General features: G+C 53.5%; 1 protein-coding gene across 3 annotated transcripts in view; it reads left to right on the top strand.

Annotated features, from left to right (window-relative positions):
• Positions 1-19,576, top strand: part of PlexA (plexin A) — a 385,856-nt gene that overhangs the window by 292,929 nt on the left and 73,351 nt on the right. For all 3 annotated transcript variants that reach the window (XM_070538955.1, XM_070538957.1, XM_070538958.1), the window contains one exon: positions 11,796-11,978. In XM_070538955.1, coding sequence (XP_070395056.1) covers positions 11,796-11,978 — 183 coding nt within the window. The remainder of the gene's footprint in view (positions 1-11,795; positions 11,979-19,576) is intronic.

Below are 19,576 nucleotides of genomic sequence, written 5' to 3'. Positions count from 1 at the left end.
GCGGAGCTGTGGCCTCGTGGAAGTGACCTTCCTGGAGCGCGGTATTCGCTCTCGTTGGGCGCGTTGAAGCGAGCTTTCTCGACTGCCGACGTTCACGTACGTCGGTGCGCAGAGCGGACTTCGTCCCCGTTCTTTCGGGCTTTTAGTGCACTTTCCCCGAGGAGGAGCTTTGTTAGAACGTTTAAACCGTGACTTCGTTATAGAGGTCGCGAAAATTTATGATCGTGAAGCTTGAAGGAAGTTGGTTGTAACTGTGTGCCCTCTATTTTATTTCATTTTCTTTATCTCACGTGGGGCAGTCGTGGTTATGCTATACAGCATATTATCACTCGTAGTCATTGCTCTCGCGTGTTCTGATAATGGTGAATCCGCCAAATCGCTTCGGCGCTCACCGGGCTGCCCTGAGCCAAACGATGATTGGATGAAACGGCACATTGGGGCGCCCTGGTGCGTACCGGGGCGATTTGGCGAATTCGCCATAAAAGTATTACATTTGCAAGTTTTCGCGTCATCTATTGTGCATCTATGAAGATAATTAGCTGGTTGACTTTTTTTCCCCAATAACCGCCTTGTTCAAGAACTTTTCTTTTATCATGTCTTCCGTTCCCTCGCCTTCAAGAATGCACGCAGACAAACCCGCCCCCCTCCGCCCTCGCTCCCCTTCTCTCGTCTGATAGCGTTGCCACTTGTACGGCGCCAACCATAGGGGCTATATATATATATATATATATATATATATATATATATATATATATATATATATATATAATATGCTACTGTGTTGTACGGCAAATCGCGAGAGGCTGAATGACGTTTGCAAGTGACAATGCTCGCATCATTTCGCCTCCCGCTGTCTGCACGCCATCTGTAGTCGTTTTCTTGCCCTCCAGCGCTTTTCTTTCTCCTTCTTTCTTTCCTTGTTTTTTTCCCCCTGCACCGCCCTCTTTCCGTTTGCGTTTGACCAGTACCGGGCGCACGCGCAGTGGTGGCGGTGTGCCGTGCACCACTGCCGCCAAACCTTTCCCCTCCACCGCCTCGCGGTCCCGTCTCGTCCCGTCCGGTCTCGGCTGGGCGGCAGCCGGGCGAGGTCGTTAATTTGGCGTCGGCTGCGATCAATGGCCCCCGAAGTCGATCGGGCGAAACAAGCGGTTTTCGTTTTCGGGCTCTCGGAGACCCAACCGCCGCTTCTCCGCCTCGCCGCTCTCGCCGGACGGACGGACGTCCACACGCGGAGCGAGCGATGAGGGGGAAAAAGAAAGAAAGAAAGAAACAACGGATGGAAGGAAGATAGAAGGAGCAACTAGTCCGCAATGAAACAACACCCGCTTGGGGACGCAACAGCTCGGGCGGCGGCCACCCTCGACCGCCATGCATCTCCCACTGCATGGTTACCGAACGCCGGCATATCTGCCACTTTTAGATTTCGGTGCGTGCGTATTTCATACATTCGTATGCGTACGCATGCATGCACGCATTTACGTGGATCCATGCATGTGTTATCGGACTTGTGCGATGGCCTGGCGTAGCCATGAGATGTTCTACTGGGCGAACTACGAGGAGAGAGAGAGGACAAAGTTTGTTAATGCAGTTGCGAGGTGTATTTCCTTCAGAGAGGCTGCTAAAGGCGACCAGTCTGGTATGACTTGCGTGGGATTTGACCCTGCACCGAGTAGGGTTCGTTGTAAGAAAGTCGAAGCTGTGATGCGAACCTAAAAAGAAGAGGCCGCTGCTTTCATCGCGGGAAGGTTCGTACAGCACCTTTGCACATCAGTGAAACCGAGAGCAACTCTGAGTCTGTTTTCGAGTATTCTCGGAGTGAAAAAAATTTCAACTCGCTGGACTTCCGGTCCACGGCCAGATCCAAAGCCCACTCTCCCTACGAGTCATGGGTCAAGAACGACGCGTCAGCTGAAAGAACCCAGTATGTGCGGTCCATGGGCGAAAGCGTGGCCCCTATGCGTTTTGGCGGTCGTCTCTTATATCAGCCTGCGTGGTTCATTCAATGCACGCGCAGAGCAGCAGCATTCGGGTGTCTCCGCCGAAGTGCGATCAGCACCGAGCAGCACTTCACCGCGGCCTCGCCGGAGCGCCGCTGGTCTCGGGCCCACGCCCGAACTCTCGGCTTCTCAGAGTGTCCTCCCGGGCGAGCAATTTAAAGCCCGGCGCTGTCGCGATTTGGCGCGTCGGGAATGAACCGCGTTCCACTCTTGCTGCCTGTCCGCGGCATCACGAGACATCGCTATGTAGGGCGTCGTTTGAAGCGCAGGCAAAGGTGGGAAGAGAGATGGGGGGTAAGGAGTGGGGGGGGGGGGGGATGTTGCGTGTTGCGGGCGTTCGTGCGCCTGTATATCAAGAAAAATGGACGCTCCACGCGAAGCACGTGCGCTGCGGGAAAGAGGAATAAGCGAAAGCGAGCGCCGGTAATCCAATAAAGGCGGCCCCGTGCGTGCGTAAGCCCGTCGTCGTCCGTCGCCGGTGACGCCGCGCTCGGCGGGTGCCACGTTCCCCCCGACCGTGGGTCTCGCGGCAACCGCGCTAATTTCATTACAATGCCTTCTCGGCATGCGCGCGCGCTCGGGCCCGTCCTTGTTCGTGTCGTTGCCTCGCTTTTCTTTTCCTTCGTGTTTTGCCTTCTCGCATCCGCTCTCCGGCGGGCCGCCCCGGCGGCATGCATGCATGCGGAGCGCGCGCGCCTTTGCCGCCGTCCGCCGCGGACCCTGCAGCAGGTTGGGCGGCCGGGCAGCGAACCGCGCTTTATTACATCGCGACGCGTGGCGGCCCATCCATCGTTGCGTGTCCTCCTCCTCCTCCTCCTCCTCCCTCCATCCTCGCGTCCGTGCTCGCGGACACGCAGAGTAAACAGGAGAGAGAGAGAGAAGAAGACCCCGTGTTCGTGCGTGAGCGCGCGCCGGTTCCATGGCGTCGGCACGCGACGGGGCGGAAGAGAAACAATCACGACGGAGACAAGCCGTCGGACCGCGGAGCTGGATCGCGGGGGGAAAAAAAAGAAAGAAAATAAATGTATTAAGATCGAGAAATCGGGGCGAAGAAGGACGAAGGCGTCGAGGCCACGGTATACACGCACCGCGGCTTTCGCAGCTCCTGCTCGCTCGAAGATGCTGTGCAACGGTCGGATAAAGCGTTTGCCGTTATTAAAGGAAGTGCACGGATTCCGGCGTCGGTAAGTGCTCGGCGCGAGATATTTCCTCCTTCGTGTTAGGACGGCGTTAATATAAGTGCAGGATCCTCTCTCGCCTTCCTGCCACAGCGGCTGCGACTGCGCTGTATACTTCTTTTCGGCTGTCTTGTTGTATGGCTTGAATTACTTTGATCTGGTACGCTGCAGTTTTGTATTGGCTTGTTGGAAATGTCTATTTTTTCTTTTCTGTTCTTTTCTTTTGGGGGGGGGGGGAGGGGGGGGGGGGTCAACGCGTAGCACCAAGCGCGGACATCGAATTGTATAAGCCACAAGAGGGCTTTAGCCTAGTATCCCCGTCGGAACACTTCCGTACGCAGCATAATAACCTCGCATGTTTCGCATTGTCTTCCATACGAACGTTAAACCCAAAGTAGTATAACTACGTTGTCTCCTTAGAAATGCCAAAGGAGATGTATTTACCGTGTTGTAAGCGCTTCTACGTTAAGGCCGATTACCTCAAGTATGCGCCTAACGATATACCGATCGAAATTTCGAATGTGGCGCTTTTCTTCAGCAAGACCATTTCCATCCAAGCCGTGAGCATTGTGCAGTGCTTGAGCCCAAGGTAACCCGTCAGGACACGTTTGCAGATAATTAAGGCACACGGGGATTTAAAAAATGGAGGTAATTGAGTGAGATTACCGGCACATCAAAAAATTCGCGCTCTCATACGTGGACGCTTAACTTGCAGCAGTTTGTCAAGGCGCGGTTAGCACTCCAGCTTCCTCCATGTCACTATTCTTTCTTTCTCCTTTTTTCTTTCGTTCCCATCGGTATCGTGTTACAGTCTTAAATCGCTCGAGCGTGGCAGTGGTTTCGTTTGTTTTTCGCTTTACAAACGTGCTATAGATGCCGGCAAATGCTCGTTTGTTTGCAAATGCAGTTTGTTTCCAATACATTCCTTCGCCATATCGCCACCACGCTCTGCTTCTGAACATTGGTCGGGTAACGTGTTTCCTCTCTCTCTCTCTCTCGTACCTTAAAGCTTAGCCCCGTCACATTACGATGCTTTCTGGGATGGTTCAGCATGCTGAGCACGAGGACGTGGGCTCGATTCCCAGCCGTGGCATGTCACATTCGGATGCGGCCGACGTCGATTCCGGGTGCTCGAAATTAATCCGGAGCCCTCCATTACGTGTCTCTTATATATCGCCACAACGTCGCTTTTGTAACGTTAAGCCTCACGAATTAAAAGGGAGCAGTACATAGAAGCGTGTTCACGCGCACTGCAGCTCGTGAGGCTGCTTTTGAGCGCGTGGCCGCATACGATGTTGTATGGATGGATGGAGGGATGTTATGTGCGTCTCCTTTGGGTTGCACGACCGAGCTCTGGCTATTATACTGCCTAATGCCCTACCTAGGTTAAACAGGAAAAAGGAAACTAGAAAGAAAGAAGATCCCACGATGAATTCCCATAATCAAAATTTCCGACTCCCTATTGGGAACTTTGTTTTTGCACGTGTCCGTTATTTTGTCGTTTCCCTATAGACTTCCACCAGTCTTCCCGTCGCCCCATACGTTTAGCGGCAGACGCGCCCCCTCCGGAGTACGCGTGGGAAGCGGACGCGCCGCCGCGCATTCCGCTCTGTTTTGCCTTGCGGTGTGACATTACGCGGCGGCGCGCCCCGCGACCGCGGCTCGAGTATCGTTCGCTTTGCGCGCGCATCCGAGCGTGCTAATTGCGTTGGAGGCTCTCTCTCCCCTCGCCCTCTCGCTTCGTTGCCGCTGTTCTTTGTGCAGCTGCTTTCTGCTGCTGCTGCTGCTGCTGCTGCTGCTTCTTCTTCTGCTGCTGCACGAAGCACGGCGCGGTCCGTGGCGGCCGAACCGAAAATTAATACCGTCCGATCGTGCGCGCGACAGCGCCGTTGTGTATAGTCGCTGCCACTTGCCCGGCAACGTTGTGCTCTCTGGGCTTGTGTGTCTACGCGAGCGCCGACGTTTGCTTGTATTTTTTGTTTGTTTTGCAGGGCTTAGCTTTTCGCGTTATTGTTTCTCGTCGTTTCGCTGTTCTCCCCGCCGCCGGCTGTGTCACGGTTCGCGAGGCTGACCTCTCCGGTTAATTCTGTCCGCGTATGGTGCCCGCCGAGAAATGGCCGTTTCTTGGATTTCTGCAGCGGACTCGTGAGTTTGTGGGCTCGATTCCCCGCGGCCGCATGGGGGCCGACTTCTCAGCAGGGAGGAGTGCAAAAACATCCCTCTGCGGTTATTTTTGTGCTTGCATATAACAAGAGGCCGCCACGGTTAAGATTCATTTCCGAGCATTCATTCATTCATTCATTCATTCATTCATTCATTCATTCATTCATTCATTCATTCATTCATTCATTCATCCATCCATCCATTCCATCCATCCATCCATCCATCCATCCATCCATCCATCCATCCATCCATCCATCCGTCCGTCCGTCCGTCCGTCCGTCCGTCCGTCCGTCCGTCCGTCCGTCCGTCCGTCCGTCCATCCATCCATCCATCCATCCATCCATCCATCCATCTGTCCGTCCGTCCGTCCGTCCGTCCGTCCATCCATCCAATTAGCAAATCAATCAATCGCTTCATCGTGTTTCCCCCCGGTCATTTCGCTGTTGTCGTCTCTTGATAGGCGTCCGTGTCGATAATACCGTACGTTAAGTTGGCGTGTGAGTAAACGAAAGGCTTTCATAGCGCAATTCATATACTCGAGATTTCGGGTATTTTCCAATATCGGCTAATATCCGTGGTTGCTACTAAAGCTAATCGCAGGCGAATTTCACGAGCTCGTAATGAGAGCGACACCGTTACGTCTGGGCGATTCCGGGCATGGTTAACAGTGGCGAATGCTTCGCCTTGTGACATGTCTTGCTTGCTCACCAGCGTGCCCTCTAAACTGAAACGTCTTGTAGCGCAGCTCACGAAGTGGAGATGTGCTTTGAGAAATGCAATCGTGTAACTTTCGCGCCGCCGTCCTCTGCATCAGCTATGACGGAAGAGTATTTCGTGAACCAAAGGCGAATCAAAAATGCAAATACTCAAACTGTGTCGAAATTAACTGGTGCAATTGGAGAAAAGGAAGGACGCGTGTGTGGAGGGAGAGCTCTCGGGACTAACGACCTCCTTATTTCAGACAGTACGTGAGGCCGAGATTGCTCGCCGTTTCCCGGGGCAACCGTGCATTCCTCTGCCCGATCACCGCTGTCAAAGCGTTCTCCCATTTGGTCTCTCGGCGCCCCACGACGTTGCGTATTTTCAGAGCTCTCGCCGAAAGATGTGCCGCTGCGTTGGGGCGCGCAAGCAGCTACAGCTTACACGGCCGGTCGAGTTAATCGCCGGCCGACCCCGCGGTCTTACGAAACGGTGCTGTTAGGACAGGCAGCCGTTATGGTCTCTGTGCACCGTCGGCATGATCCGTGGGAGTTTCAGAAGCTTACCTTTAGCGGTAAATGTCCTCCGAGTGTTTCTTAGGAGGCGGCCCTTCAATTAGCGTGGGTGCGGGCATTGACTCGCGGTTCGGCTGATCGATAACATTTAGCCGCGGCTCGCCTACGACTACGCGGTACTTTGGCAATAAAGACGCTAGGACACATTGATGGAACATTTTAGCGGCCTTTTACTTATATCTTGTGTTTCGTGCGCAAGATTCGTCGCTGTGTATGTCGTACACATCGCTAAACACGGTAAAGTGCTAAACTGCCAAACTGCTCAAAAGACGCCACGACAAAATAATGAAGCGAGAAAAACGATTCCGTGCCGAAAAACGTGAGCCAACAAAATCCTGATCCGACGTCGGTCTTTCTCATAATGCCCATTATCATACCTGTCATCTGTCCAGAATTTTCTTTAAAGTTCTGACGGTGAAAGGAGCCAAGAGGGATACGGATTTACAGCAAGTTCATACAGACGAGCTCCCGAGGCAGCGCGAAATCGGCAACACCAAGGTCGCTCAAAAAGTCACTGCGATCTATACAGACATTGAGTTCTTGGCCGTCTCTGCTGCTCCCAGTATACTGCGTTGCTACTCGTATACTGAGGGCGAGCTTTAAAGAAAGGGACACTAAAGTGAAAAATTATTTCTCCTCCGTCCGTAAATTACCGTTCTACAGCACTAAAAACACCACACTTACAACGATCAGACGTTTGGTAAGCCAGAAAAAGCGCAAGAAAGATATACGGGTGGCGACGCCTACTTGAGTTCCCGCATCTGGGGGCTGCGACGTCTTGGATTTTGATGGCATTTTCTAGGGCCTACTAATTATATATAGCGGTACAGATTGACTACATTGTGTTCTAAAGGAACCAGGCATTAAAGATGGCAAGTTTCGGGAACCTTTATTCAGCCAACGCGGCCCAAATGCGAAAACATACTTTGGAAACCCTGACGTCACGCTGACGTACCGGCGCTGGGGTTTCGGCGCGAAATTCAAATACTGATACTTGAACCTTCATTTTCTCATCTAATATTCAAACTGTCTTTTTGAAATGACTGCCTGCAGGGTTCTCAAACAATGCTTTATTAGTCTAAACTGATTTATTGTTTCCCTTTAGTGTCCCTTTAAAGAAATGCGTGCTGTTCTCGCCCCTTCCGCCTCCTGCCTTCGCGCCCATTGCTGCCGTGTGCGCGCGATCTTGCCGTTACTAAAGTTCTGTTTTAGAAGCACGCCGTATACCCTTTGAACACTGCAGTACCATTTAATAATGCTCGCTGGCATGGTGGATTCCACGGTGTGGGACGTATACGGCCTATAGATAGAGCGTACATGCGCCCGCGCCAGGAACCGTCTACAGAGCAAATGGCGGACCACAGCGACCGGCCACTGCGGCGGCGCATCGGGCACGGAGGGAGCGCACGCGGCCGCGGCGTTTGCACACGCTCCTCGCGGAGCGCAAATGGGCTCGCCGGAAGTGCGGTGGCCGACGGCCGGCTCGTTCCATCGATCCGCCGGAACGGCACGCGGACACCACGCGCCACACTCCCCTCCCCCGGTCTTGCAGCACGCGTGGACCCTAATATAGAGGCAACGCCGTGCAGCACAGCGAAAGCTGTACGAGTAGCGTCAACCAATCGGGAGAAAGAACCGCCTGGTTGTGTCTCGGGGTGGTGGGCACAGCATCACCCAATTGTGTCGCTAATCTTCCCGTGTTTTTTTTATTATTATTTCCGTTTTATTTCCTTTTCGTTCTCCCCCCCCCCCCTTCAGGTGGTGTATAGCGCGTGTGGTTGGGCGACCGACGTTACGTTAAATCTATCAGGCTTGTATGTTAAGTAGCGTAGAGGAAATCTTAGCACTGCACGATCAGGCACGACGGGAACGACCACGTTCCTCGGAAATATGCGGCCACATCGTCTGGCGTTAAGGGCTACCACGTCAAGGGAGAACCCGTTCAGTAGATTGAACTGCGCCCTGAACGCCGTGATATCCTCTCTCTCTTTCTTATGAACGACTCGGCTCCAGGTAACGCCGCTCACTTGATACATCTACTCCACTCTACATCACGCATACGCAATTCGTTCCCACTCGATAATGCCAGAACTGCTGTTCTTAGTCAGCGTGGCGTGGAAGGATTAACGCGGCGCCAACAAAACCATGGTTGAGCTCTTTTGGTTCTCTGTGCACCATTGGCTGAGGCGATCCGTAGTATTCGCCGCACTGCACGCGTGTTTGACGGGGTGGACTGCACACTACCTTGTGGCAGCTTGTTGTAAGCACCCTGGCCCCCTCCCCCTTGAATCGCAACCCCTTGCTGCGGTGTGGGATGGCATGGCCGCACGTAGCCCTGTAAACGAGCCTTCGGTAATGTCCAGATCTCTCAACTGCTCCTACTCGCCCCGCACCCATGTTACGGGACTTGCGTGTCTGCAGCCGCCGAGCCAAAGTACGCGGAAATTGCCCTGGTGACAGATCATCAGTGGCCTAAGGAAACCTTATCGAAGAGCTAGAGAGATAAATGCGACCGTTACCCGCAAAGAGGGGAGCGAGCGCCTTTGATAGCCAATAAGGCCCGCACGTGACGTCACGGACGCCATAGTGTACCACCAGGCACTCGCAGATCGGACTTCACTGCTGGAAATAAGTTGGAGATTGTGGATAAGGTTAACGGTGCAGCCTTTTCGCCGTGCTAGTGGCTCTCAAATATGGCTGCCCTGACAACATCAGGGGCAACCAATCTATCCGCGCACGGCCTCTTGGGACATTACTGGAGATTCGAGAAAGTGTTGTCGGCCTTCACATTCCTGTACGGGTTTCGCATTCCACAAGTGATATCTGACCTCCGAATTAAGGATGAACGTTGCGACGTCGCACTTAGAGCTACCATCGAGGTAGTTGATGGCATATAGTTGATGGCTATGGATTAACTTTGACCACACTGAGTTCTTCCACCCCCCACCCCCACCCCCCCCCCCCTTCTCTCTAGAATGTAGCCGCCGCGGCAGTGTATTGAAACCGCGACTTCGCGTACTGTCCGCCCTCGTTAACCGTCCCTTTCCTGATGAAAACACTCATATGCCCCAAACCACTACATCCAACAATCCCATATGAGCATGCGGGGGATCCTATCTATCACATGGGAGTATTGGACGACGCATGCATTTATAGGGCATGTGTACGTCTATTTCTAGTATAGGGTTGGAAGCATTTCTTGTAGACAGCGCTCGCAGAATTGTAAGGACGCTTACCAATCTCTTGTGCTCTTTGTAATACTTTTACATTGAATGCCTTATGGGCTGCAGGAAATCCTTCGAATTACTAAAGCGGGTGCCTTTTTGGTGAGGTGGAGCAGAGCAACACTTCCTGGCTCTTGAGGCCCCATCATTAGTCGCTGCAGCGACGCCTTGCCTAGAGTTGCTATGTGTGGCGCCCTTTGGGGGTCGTATACATCCTTGCCCGCTCCAGGGTGACCCCTTTGCACGAGTACCGTACACCGACATCAAAAGCGCTCGTTAAAAGCGCAGTTCTCCTTGTCTCTGTACGCGTGCGGAACGGGCACGATGTGAGCTCTTTTGTGCCCGACCGGACCATTGTGCGCCGCGGGCATAAAACAACGGCGCCTCTTGCGAAGCTGCAGAAGCAACGTGAGTGGTGCAGATGCATAAGCGTCGCGTGGACACCCCATGTGCCGGCAAATTGCAGGAGGACCGTGACTCTCGTCCTCTGCGTCCTCTCAATTCCAGGTGCGAGGCCGCTGCAGGGCCGTAGCGCGTGCGCTTGTTATCTGGAATTGTGCGAGAAGCGTGCCTCGCATTCTCGATCCACACGGCGAAAGAAGTCGCCGGCGCGCACATGTATGACGCCCGTAGGGGTAGGATGCGGACGAAGAGGGATACGCAAGGCGAGCAAAATTAATGGCGCGGTAGAAGTGCACGTAAGTGGGATTTTAAAAAAAAATGTAGCAGGAGGCAAGACGTGCGTGCGTGTGAAGTAGTCTCGGTGAAGAATACAAAGGCTCGAGGCATGCAGCGCGTGCCGGTGCAAATATGCAGGGGGCTGCAGCCTCGTCAAGCGGTAGTCGGCTGCTTTTGCTTCGTTACACCTATATTTCTTTTATGCAGAAATAAATGTTCGTTTTGCTGGGAGGGAAAGGAGACGCCGGTATACGCCGTCGTATACGAAGAAGTACACATGGAAAAGATGCCGAAGGAGGAGGTGGCGCACATGTACATCTACGCGGTGACAGTGGATGGCAGGTGGGGTGAGAGGCTCAAGGCATAGGCTGCTGGGAACGCCGTGGCACTAACGGTAGCAGCGGCGGCGAGCGCGCCGGAGGCACATTTTTTCGCGGGTCGCCTCAGCCGACTTGGGGGCCCGCGGCGCAGGGCCAACGGGAAAGCCGTTAACGGCACCTGCGATCTGGTGCCGCCGGCCTGTGCCCTCCCTCCCCGGCCAAGGACATTAGCGCTCTTTGATGACTCGGTCGAGCGTCTCGGTCCCGATCTCGCTCCTTCGCTGCTCGGGGCAAGCGGTCGTAGGCACGCGAACACAGTGCTGTATACGTTTGTAGCTGCCGACACTTGTGCAGTTTGCTTTATTCGTGTTATTACGTGTTACTCCGTATACTTACTTTGTAACGTTTAGGAGCGGGAGCCATTTTGCCCCCATCAAATTGCGCTGTTACTACAGTTCTGGAAGACGGAACCTCACAGAATTTTAGCAGGATGTCCGCTGTAAAAGTTGGTGTCGTGCATATCAAAGGGGGCAGCTGGCCCATACCGCCATCGAACTCATCCATGCTTAAGGACGCTGTTGAAGGGAGGAACATGTTCTCATCGAGAACGAGGAGTACTGGGTTTATTTACAATATATCCATAAAGAGCTGATAACGTTACGTCTCTTCAGTCTAGCATGACTGAATCGAAGCACCCTGGTGGGCCGAAAAAGTTCGCTTAAGCCCTCTTTGTCCTCCCTAGATCCCTAGGCTAGGGAAATCTGACGTCCTACCTTCGTCCTATCGGAGCGTACAATTCCTTGCACGTCATTTCATTGCAGCCCCGCGTATCGACGTTATCATAAACTTTGTAATTCGTATGGAAAGTTGTGTTACCTGAATAGTATACCCACGCACACGCCTGACCTCGTTTCTCCCGCTTTAACTTTGCGTTCTCTCTCTCTCTTTCTCTACTTCGCAGCAAGTGCAAATCAACGATGACTTCTGCGGCATGGACGTGAACACACCGCTAGACGGCAGCAAGCCGGTGAACGCGACACCCGTGCTGACCTACTCCAACGTGCTGCTCACATCGGTGGCGGCCGTCTCCACTCACGATTACACGGTCGCCTTCCTCGGAACCTCCAACGGACACCTGAAGAAGGTACGCATCTCTCTCTCTCTCTCTCTCTCTCTCTCTCTTTATGCCGTCTCCCTGTGCACGTGTCGTGTTCGGGAACGACGTTACGTAAGCCGCGCTGAAGTGCGTGCAGCAGGCCTCGTGCAAGAACCGGGCGCCTCCGAGAATTCAGCGCCTGCTTTAAATAAAACCGGCCTCCACTTCCTCTTCGCCTCTGCGATCACAATCTCTGCACTCGTAGCGAGCGCTGTCGCGAGAGGCAGCGCGTGCCAGCAAAGTCGATGTACGACTATAGTGTGTCTTGTCCAACAGATTGCAACGTGCGCTGCGCCGATTTGTTTATACCGCGGGCCGTCGCAGGGCAGCCATGTCGCCAAGGTAGATACGTTAGCGATATCGGATTATGTATAGACGTGTCGCACCGTTCGTTCATCGCGACGTTAGTAAACCAGGACTGCCGCGGTAACAGCCGAAGCACTGAGGATGGCTGATGAAATCGTTGAGATAGTGCCCAAAAGTAAGCCACGACGCTCGATTCAAGACGCCCGCCAGCCGTGCGTGTGAACGTCGCTGCCGTTCTTGTTTCGCGGCCCAGTGAGCAGCGATCGCTCCTTTGAATTATTCCTTCATCTCTCTGAGTGTACAGAGCAGTGTTTCCCACGTATACAGCCGTCGCGTGGCGTCGTGTACTGCCCCTCTTCCCGTAGGGCTGGTTTAGCGCAAAGGCTAAAGTGTGTAGGAAAAGTTAGAACTATAAAGTGTGGTTTAATGGAGCGTTCAAACCGGCATGGTTAGCCGACGTTGAATATAAAATGTGGGATGCGCGTACGTGCGCCCCGCTTGTTGAGAAGCGTCCTCGAACTAGGCGCTGCCGCAATGCGACGCGTTCCCAACGTTGTTTTACAGCATTTGCGCATCGTCGAAGCCGGGATCCTTCGGGTCTGGCTTGCGCGAGCGCGCGGCGACGGGGCGGTAACGCCTCGCGACCGACGCCGAAGGTTGTCGCCGCGCGCGCGTGTTGCGGGCGTTGCGTAAGGGACGCGCGCGCGTGTTCGATCGGGAAGACGCGGGCCCGCTCTCCCCCGGGTGCCGATACTCCTTCGATCTGGAGAGCTCCTCGCGAGAGCGGCAGCCCGAGAAAGCGCGCGTGGTCGTTGTGCAACCTTCCGCGCGGCGCGCCCCGTCATCGGATAGGCTCTTGCGAGGCTGAGGCGCAACCGAGGGCGAAGCCGCCTTCCGCCTGGCTTGCTTCGCCGGCTCACGTGTATGCTGCAGCGCTTCAGCTCGTCTTGCCCGGGCTCGTGCTCACTGAAGCACCGAACAACACGAGTCGTGTTTGGCACTTTCTCGGCGCTTGGGTTACGGGCGAGGACGTCGATATTCCTCGGAAACTGAGAATGAACATTGCGGCCTAATAGGGGGGAAAGGGGGGGGGGGGGAGGGGGGCACTGAAGAGGAAGGATGGATAAGTTTAGACTGTTCACTTGTCGTGGCAGTATAGCGGGCCTATGACCCCAAGAAACTTCCGTGTCTTATCAGCCTATACTTTTTACGACGAAGAAAAAAAAAAGAAGAAAGGTTGCGTCAACGCACGAGACGCCCTTTTCTGCATTGTGATATAAAGGAAACGGGTATCATCACTCAAGCACAAATATTTATAATTTTTTCGTGTAATATGCGGCAAAATTGATGTGTGAGTTTGGATTGGCTGCAGATGAAAACTGTGCAAAACCTGCTGGCTTCTGTTTCTCCGCACTACGGCGGCTCGCCGTTGTCTTGCTCGCCCTGTTTCTGTGCCGAAAGAACAGAAGCTTCTCAGGGTCTTGTTTGTAAGCAGCGAAATTGTCTGTAGCATTTTCTGTTTTACTGCTTTTTCTTCGTTTAAATTTTTTTTTCAGCACAATTTGTATTTCCAGCTGTAACGGAAGAAGATTCCGCGCTTGACGTCGAAGGCTCATTTAGTCCGAACTGAGTCCTCGGCAGTGGCCAAGGCAGATGGCTATAAGACTCTTGGAGGGGTAGACATCAAAGTACTAGCTCCTCGCCACATACCGTTGCGTCTCGCAGTATGTAGCGAGTACTTGACGAGAACGAACTTGACTGTAACACCAGGCGTTACACAATAGGTAACTGAGAGCAGCTTAATAATTGCCACGAAATTGTTGCGGTCCCTCACGTTCCAGGAATAGGCTTTCCCGTCTCCACTATCCATCTCTAGCAACGCCTACCATTGCGCCAGGCTCGCACGCATGGCACCAGCATAATATATTCGCACATGTGGATAGATTAACTCTCTCTGCAATCAGTCCGCGACTCAAACATCGTGCGTCGCGATGTGTTAATGCAAGGCACATGCGATGGCTGATTGACATTAGGCTTCTTTCGTGTCTACGTTACCCATCTCGCTTATAGCTATGTAGTGCTACGCCTTTTACAGAATACACTTTTCTTTTTTTCGGCGTGCTTTCATTCCTGACGCCATATATCGCTGCCGTGTGTATACGCGTTTCCTTTACGGCGCCTAAACGCTTCCCCCGCTGGAGGTCGATGACGCTGAGAGAGGGGGGTTGCTCACCGCCCGGTTGCGACCAGGCCCATCACGTTCGCCGAAGCTGTGATGGTGTGTCGGCGCGGTCACCGTACACCACATTAGCGCGCTTCTGTGCCCGGACCCGCCGGCTCCTCGGACGAGAGGTCTCCCGAGCGCGCGTTCTGGGCCGCTTCTTTCCACGCTAACGTCGTTTCTGGGCCGGCCGGCCCCAAACCAAACGCAATTTGGACGACCGCCGCCCGGAGGCCCCGTCTCCATCCCCTCCAGCTTCCACCCATTTTGCGCGTGTGCACACGCCGTTATCGACGCCCGCGACCTGCGTGCCATGAGAGGTTTCTGGCAAGAAAAAAAAAAGAGAGAGAAAGGAGATTTAGAGAGGGAGGGGGGCGGAGAAGCGTTCGAGGATAGGTCGCGAGGCTCCAGTGGCCGACGTTAGCGGCGAACGCGCTCGAAATGCTTGGGCGGTCACTCGGAAGCAGCGAGAAAACGCAAGCCTGGCGGAAGTAAACGGTTGTCAAGCCTGGTTGCTAGAGGGCACTTGTCACTTCCGCCCCCCCGCGGCGCGCGCGGTACCGCAGCCGTCCGTGATTGGCCGCTCTTTCGACCAAGTCCTGCGCGCGTCGACACTTCGGGACTTGCTGAATAATGGCGCAGGCCCTGTGTGTGCCCTTAGCGGAGAGGAAGAAAGGACGCAAGTGGAAACGGAAATACGCACCGGGCCATTCCGTTGGGAAGGGCTGGTTTGGTCGGAGGACCAAGAGCGGGATTTATGGACAGCCAGTTGCTACGGTCAAAGCATCTGGCCATATAGGCTGAAGCAAGATTGAGAAGAGCAGAAAGGAGGAGAACCGAGTGCGAGTGGGGTCTGCGGCTTCGAAGGTCCGACCAAGTGATCACGTTCTGTTCTCGACGTTGTGAACTTGATCCCGTCTGACGGCGTGCCAAGGTTTCACACGAAGCCGACCTTTTTATGAAGGCACCGGTGTTTTCCTGTGTTCCTTTTTTTCTGGCCCTCAACGGCTTAGGTTTCGCAAGATCAAAGGCAAAAGTTTGAGCCTTTTCAAGCGTAATAAGACAGTGACGCCATAGCTCGACATTTCAGAAGCCAGGGAGGAATGAAACCCCCGCGCCTTTTGTTTATCGATCTCTGGCGCCCGAGCACAGCTCGTTAAGCCTTGATAGTATCATTGGCAGGTAACGCACTGAGCGGAAATTGGCAGTCGCGGTCGGAAAAAGAAGCAAATCTTCACCGCCTTCTGTTTACTCTTGTAAAGGGATAACATTTTGAAGAAAAAAAAAACGAGGATGTAATTATTAACTCGATCACCCGTACCAACGCATGCGTGATTCCAAGAATGAAGCCAGTAACGACCGCATTACAAAGAAAATTCGATGAAAAAGGGGGGAAAAGGAAACACGAGACATGATCGATGCGAGCCGATGAGATGTGGCCGGGGGAGCTTAGGGACGATGCTCGGAAGGAGAATGGGGAAGATTTTTTTTGGCAGTGTCAACAAGGCGGGAGAGATCGGGCTTGGCGCAAAGGAACCCGAGAGACGCGCAAAGAAAGAAAATTGAGGAGCTCGAAAGAAAGAAGCAACATCGCTGGCAGCGTTGTCGCGGCATCTCTGCCTCCCTCTGTCGCCTTTCTTTCTCTTTTTTTTCCTTTCCTTCCCCCTACTCCTTCATTGTTCGTAAACAGCGGTGGTAGAACTAAGGGGAAACGAGACGGCGTGAGGAAAACCGCAGCACGTCGTCTCCTCTCTTCCCGTTGTCCTTATCCTCCTTCCTTAGCGCGACGTCGCTGTGGACGTCGCACAGTCGTCGTGGCGCTGTCTCTCCGAGTACCAGCGCTCGTTTCGTTTGTACGTGCGTGCGTACGCAATTGGACGCGGGTGCATTCGCGTCAGCGCTCTCACACTCGCGACGCGGCTTCCCTTCCTTCTTCCCTCGCTGATTTTTTTTTTTTTTAGTTTTACTATTCTTCCTTTCCTCCTCTTCTGTTGACGCGGTGGCGCTCGACAAATCCGAGCACGTTTCGCTTTCGAGAGCAGATTCGTCCTCGACACACTCACACTTTCGCTTTGCCGTTCGTTTCTTTTTTTTTTTTCTCGGTCCTTTTTCTTCTCCTTCTGCGTCGCCACTTCCTCTAACGCGGTTGCGAATTGTTTCGCGTCTGCTCTTTGTGAATTACTCGCCTCGCTTGGTTGGTCGATTCCGCACACTACCGATTCTCTCCCTCCTTGCCTGTGTCGCCTGTCTCTCGGTTTTCTTTCTCATTTCTTCTTTTTCTTTATTCTTCCCCCCCCTCCCCTCCCCGTCGTCTTGCAGTTTGCATTTGCGTACGTGCGTTTTCCCTGGGAGCGGAGGCGTCGGCGGCGTTCCCGGCTCTGCGCGTTGCCTCGCGCGAGTTCTTAGCCGGCTAGTTTGTCCCCGATGGGGCGTCTGTGACAGCGGAGCGACTCGGAAACGACGCTTAGCAAGTTGCTGTTGCCGGCGCCCGTTCCCTTGCTGGGTTCTCTTTTTTTTCGCGCAGTCTGGTTCCTTCTTTCGCTCCAGAAGGCAGAACACGTTCTTGGGCTCGTTTCGCATCATAAATGGTCGCACTGCTCGGGTAGTTTTCAGTCGCTTTGTCCGTAAACCTTTCTTTCATTTTTTCTTTCATTCGGGTATGTGCGCTGGTACTTCTCACTGGTTTCAACTACCACCCCCCGCATTCACTTTCTTTCTTCCTTGTTTTTCCACAGTTCAGTTTCATGGCGTGTGTCGCGCAGAGCGGTGCCAGAGAATGCTGCGCTTGATTGCGCTTAGCTAGGCAGCAGAGCTCGCGTTCGGTCGATAGTTTGAAGTTGGTCTTTCTATTTTCTTTTTTTTTTTCGCGATTCGTATCGCATCGGGCGGGCGGAGGAGCTTCCGAGACTGCAGAGAACTGAAGTAGGCCTCACTTGTCTGAATAATCAGGAGGAGATCAGCAGCTTCCGTCCGAAGAGAGGCAAGGAAGCATTCGCCATTTGTGGGACAACGTCGGGAGGAGTTTGATAGAAGAAAAAAAAAAAGAAGGAATGCGAGCGAGAAAGAAGACATCTCCACGCAGATGGTTCCGCTGAGTTCATTACCCAAACGACTTTTCGCATTCAACCAGCCAGCCTCGTTTCTGGGGGGGAGACCGGCCGCTTTCGGCGTTGAGACACGAACGATGACTGCGCACAAAAAGAGACCGGCGACTAAATAGAGGGAGAGGAAGGCGGGAGGCAAGGAAAAAAAAAGGAAAGTAAGAAAGAAAAGTAAGCCTGCGGAGCTGGGAGTTGTAGTGGTTGAAGCAGCAACGAAAGGGGCAGCGGCATTTTGGGGAAAAAAGGAGTGGTCAATGACTCGAAAGGCTGAAATGATTTGCATACCCAACTCATTAGGGAAGGGGGACTCGGCGGCGTACATTTCGCCTGCCAAAGTCGTATCTAGGAGCGTCCGGCGTGGTGGCCAGACCTGGATGAGCAAGCGAGCACCGCTGAGCGCGGGCCTGATGAGTAGGCGCGCATTTAATCTCCCTCCTCCTCCTCCTCCTCCTGCTCCTCCTCCTGCTAATTTTATTTCATTTCTTTTCGTTTTATTCACCGTGTCTTTCACTCAGTGAAATCGCAGGCAGTTTCCTTTTCCTGGGTGTCTCTATAGTGGATTAAGATTTCTTGTTCTCCGGTGGCAGCGCTGTAGTTTCGTTATTTTACTGCCGCAGCAGTTGAAAACTGCATACTGTGTTTGCTGCAGTGTGATAAACTTTCCTTTCCGTTACGCGGTCGTCATCGCGCGGTCGTGGGGAAAAAAAAAATTCTGTTCTTAGTTAGAGGCGGCAGTGTCCGCTGCAGCAAGCTGCTGCTGTCGAAGAAAATGAGTTCAGAATTGCCGGCAGTTCATTTGTTTAACCGCCTTGTGACTCTTAATTGCAAACGCAGAAGTGTCGTTCTCTAGTGACGGGACGCAAGACGAGCGACCTAGCGGGACACCCGACGTAGGAACGGCTATACTGTACATACGTCACGCGTGTTGCCCCCTTGCGTGACTTACTGCCCTGCATACGGTCCCTGCGCTTGACCTACCGCACGAGGACAACTCAAGTTTTTCTTCCAGACTACTGTGCTGTTAATGAGGTCGTCATGTGGGAGTCGTTGGCGTCAACTAACGTGTCTGTCTTCCTGACCGCTATGGTATATAACATGTGGTAACCTGTGAGGAGCTCGTTTCCGCCACTTGGGGGAGTCGGAGAAAAGAGAGAACGAAGGCACTGGCACGGTGGATGGACAGAACAGAACCAGAGACAGCACAGGTGTGTGGGTTGCAACGCAGTGGTAGAGGCTACAGCGAATGATCGCAGCCCACCGCAAGTTTCAAGTGCCCGTTACGTGACTGCAGAGGCGCGAGCGTGTGAGGTCGCTGCCGTGCCTTTCTCGTGTTCACATTGAAACAGAGGCAACGGCGCGCCGTTTGCGCGCGCGCATACGTTGGTTTGATCTGACGACTGAAACGTTATGGCCGGAGGAGAAGAGTGTTTGGAAGAAATACTTCGTGTCATAAGGTGCAGAAAAGTATGCAGAGGTGAAGCACGCGTGGAGAAAGCGCCCGCGACGCCGAAACCTGGCAGTGGCGAGAAGGTGGTAACACCTTTATTGAGATTCTGCTCAGTTATGATCTGGCAGGCCCGAGTCCTAAGATGGCCCCTCACGAGGAGCGACCCTTTCGGCCCAGGCAGCGAGGGCCTTTTTGTAGTTTTTGATCCGGCGTTTTGAGCAAGAAACCCGTTCCTTCGTGTCGTCACCGCGTTCAGGGCACGTTCTTGCCCGCAGCGGGAGCAGCGTGGATTTTGACACTCTTCCACCGACCGCTATTTACAGTGCCGTTCTTCCCTGTATATACAAGTACAGCGACTGCGGAAAGCAATTTCAGCTTTTCGGAGCTATACGGACTGACCGTGAGTGCTTGCCGGCAACCGAAAGCCGTAATGGTCGCCGGTATAGAGTCGCAATGCGTAGTTCGCTTCGTCGACATTTTCCTTTTTTTTTTCATAGCAATGTCTTTTGGC

This window comes from Dermacentor albipictus, chromosome 5 (genome assembly GCF_038994185.2).
Source record: "Dermacentor albipictus isolate Rhodes 1998 colony chromosome 5, USDA_Dalb.pri_finalv2, whole genome shotgun sequence".
Classification (NCBI taxonomy): Eukaryota; Metazoa; Arthropoda; class Arachnida; order Ixodida; family Ixodidae; genus Dermacentor; species Dermacentor albipictus.
This window is presented reverse-complemented; position numbering and strand designations above follow the sequence as displayed.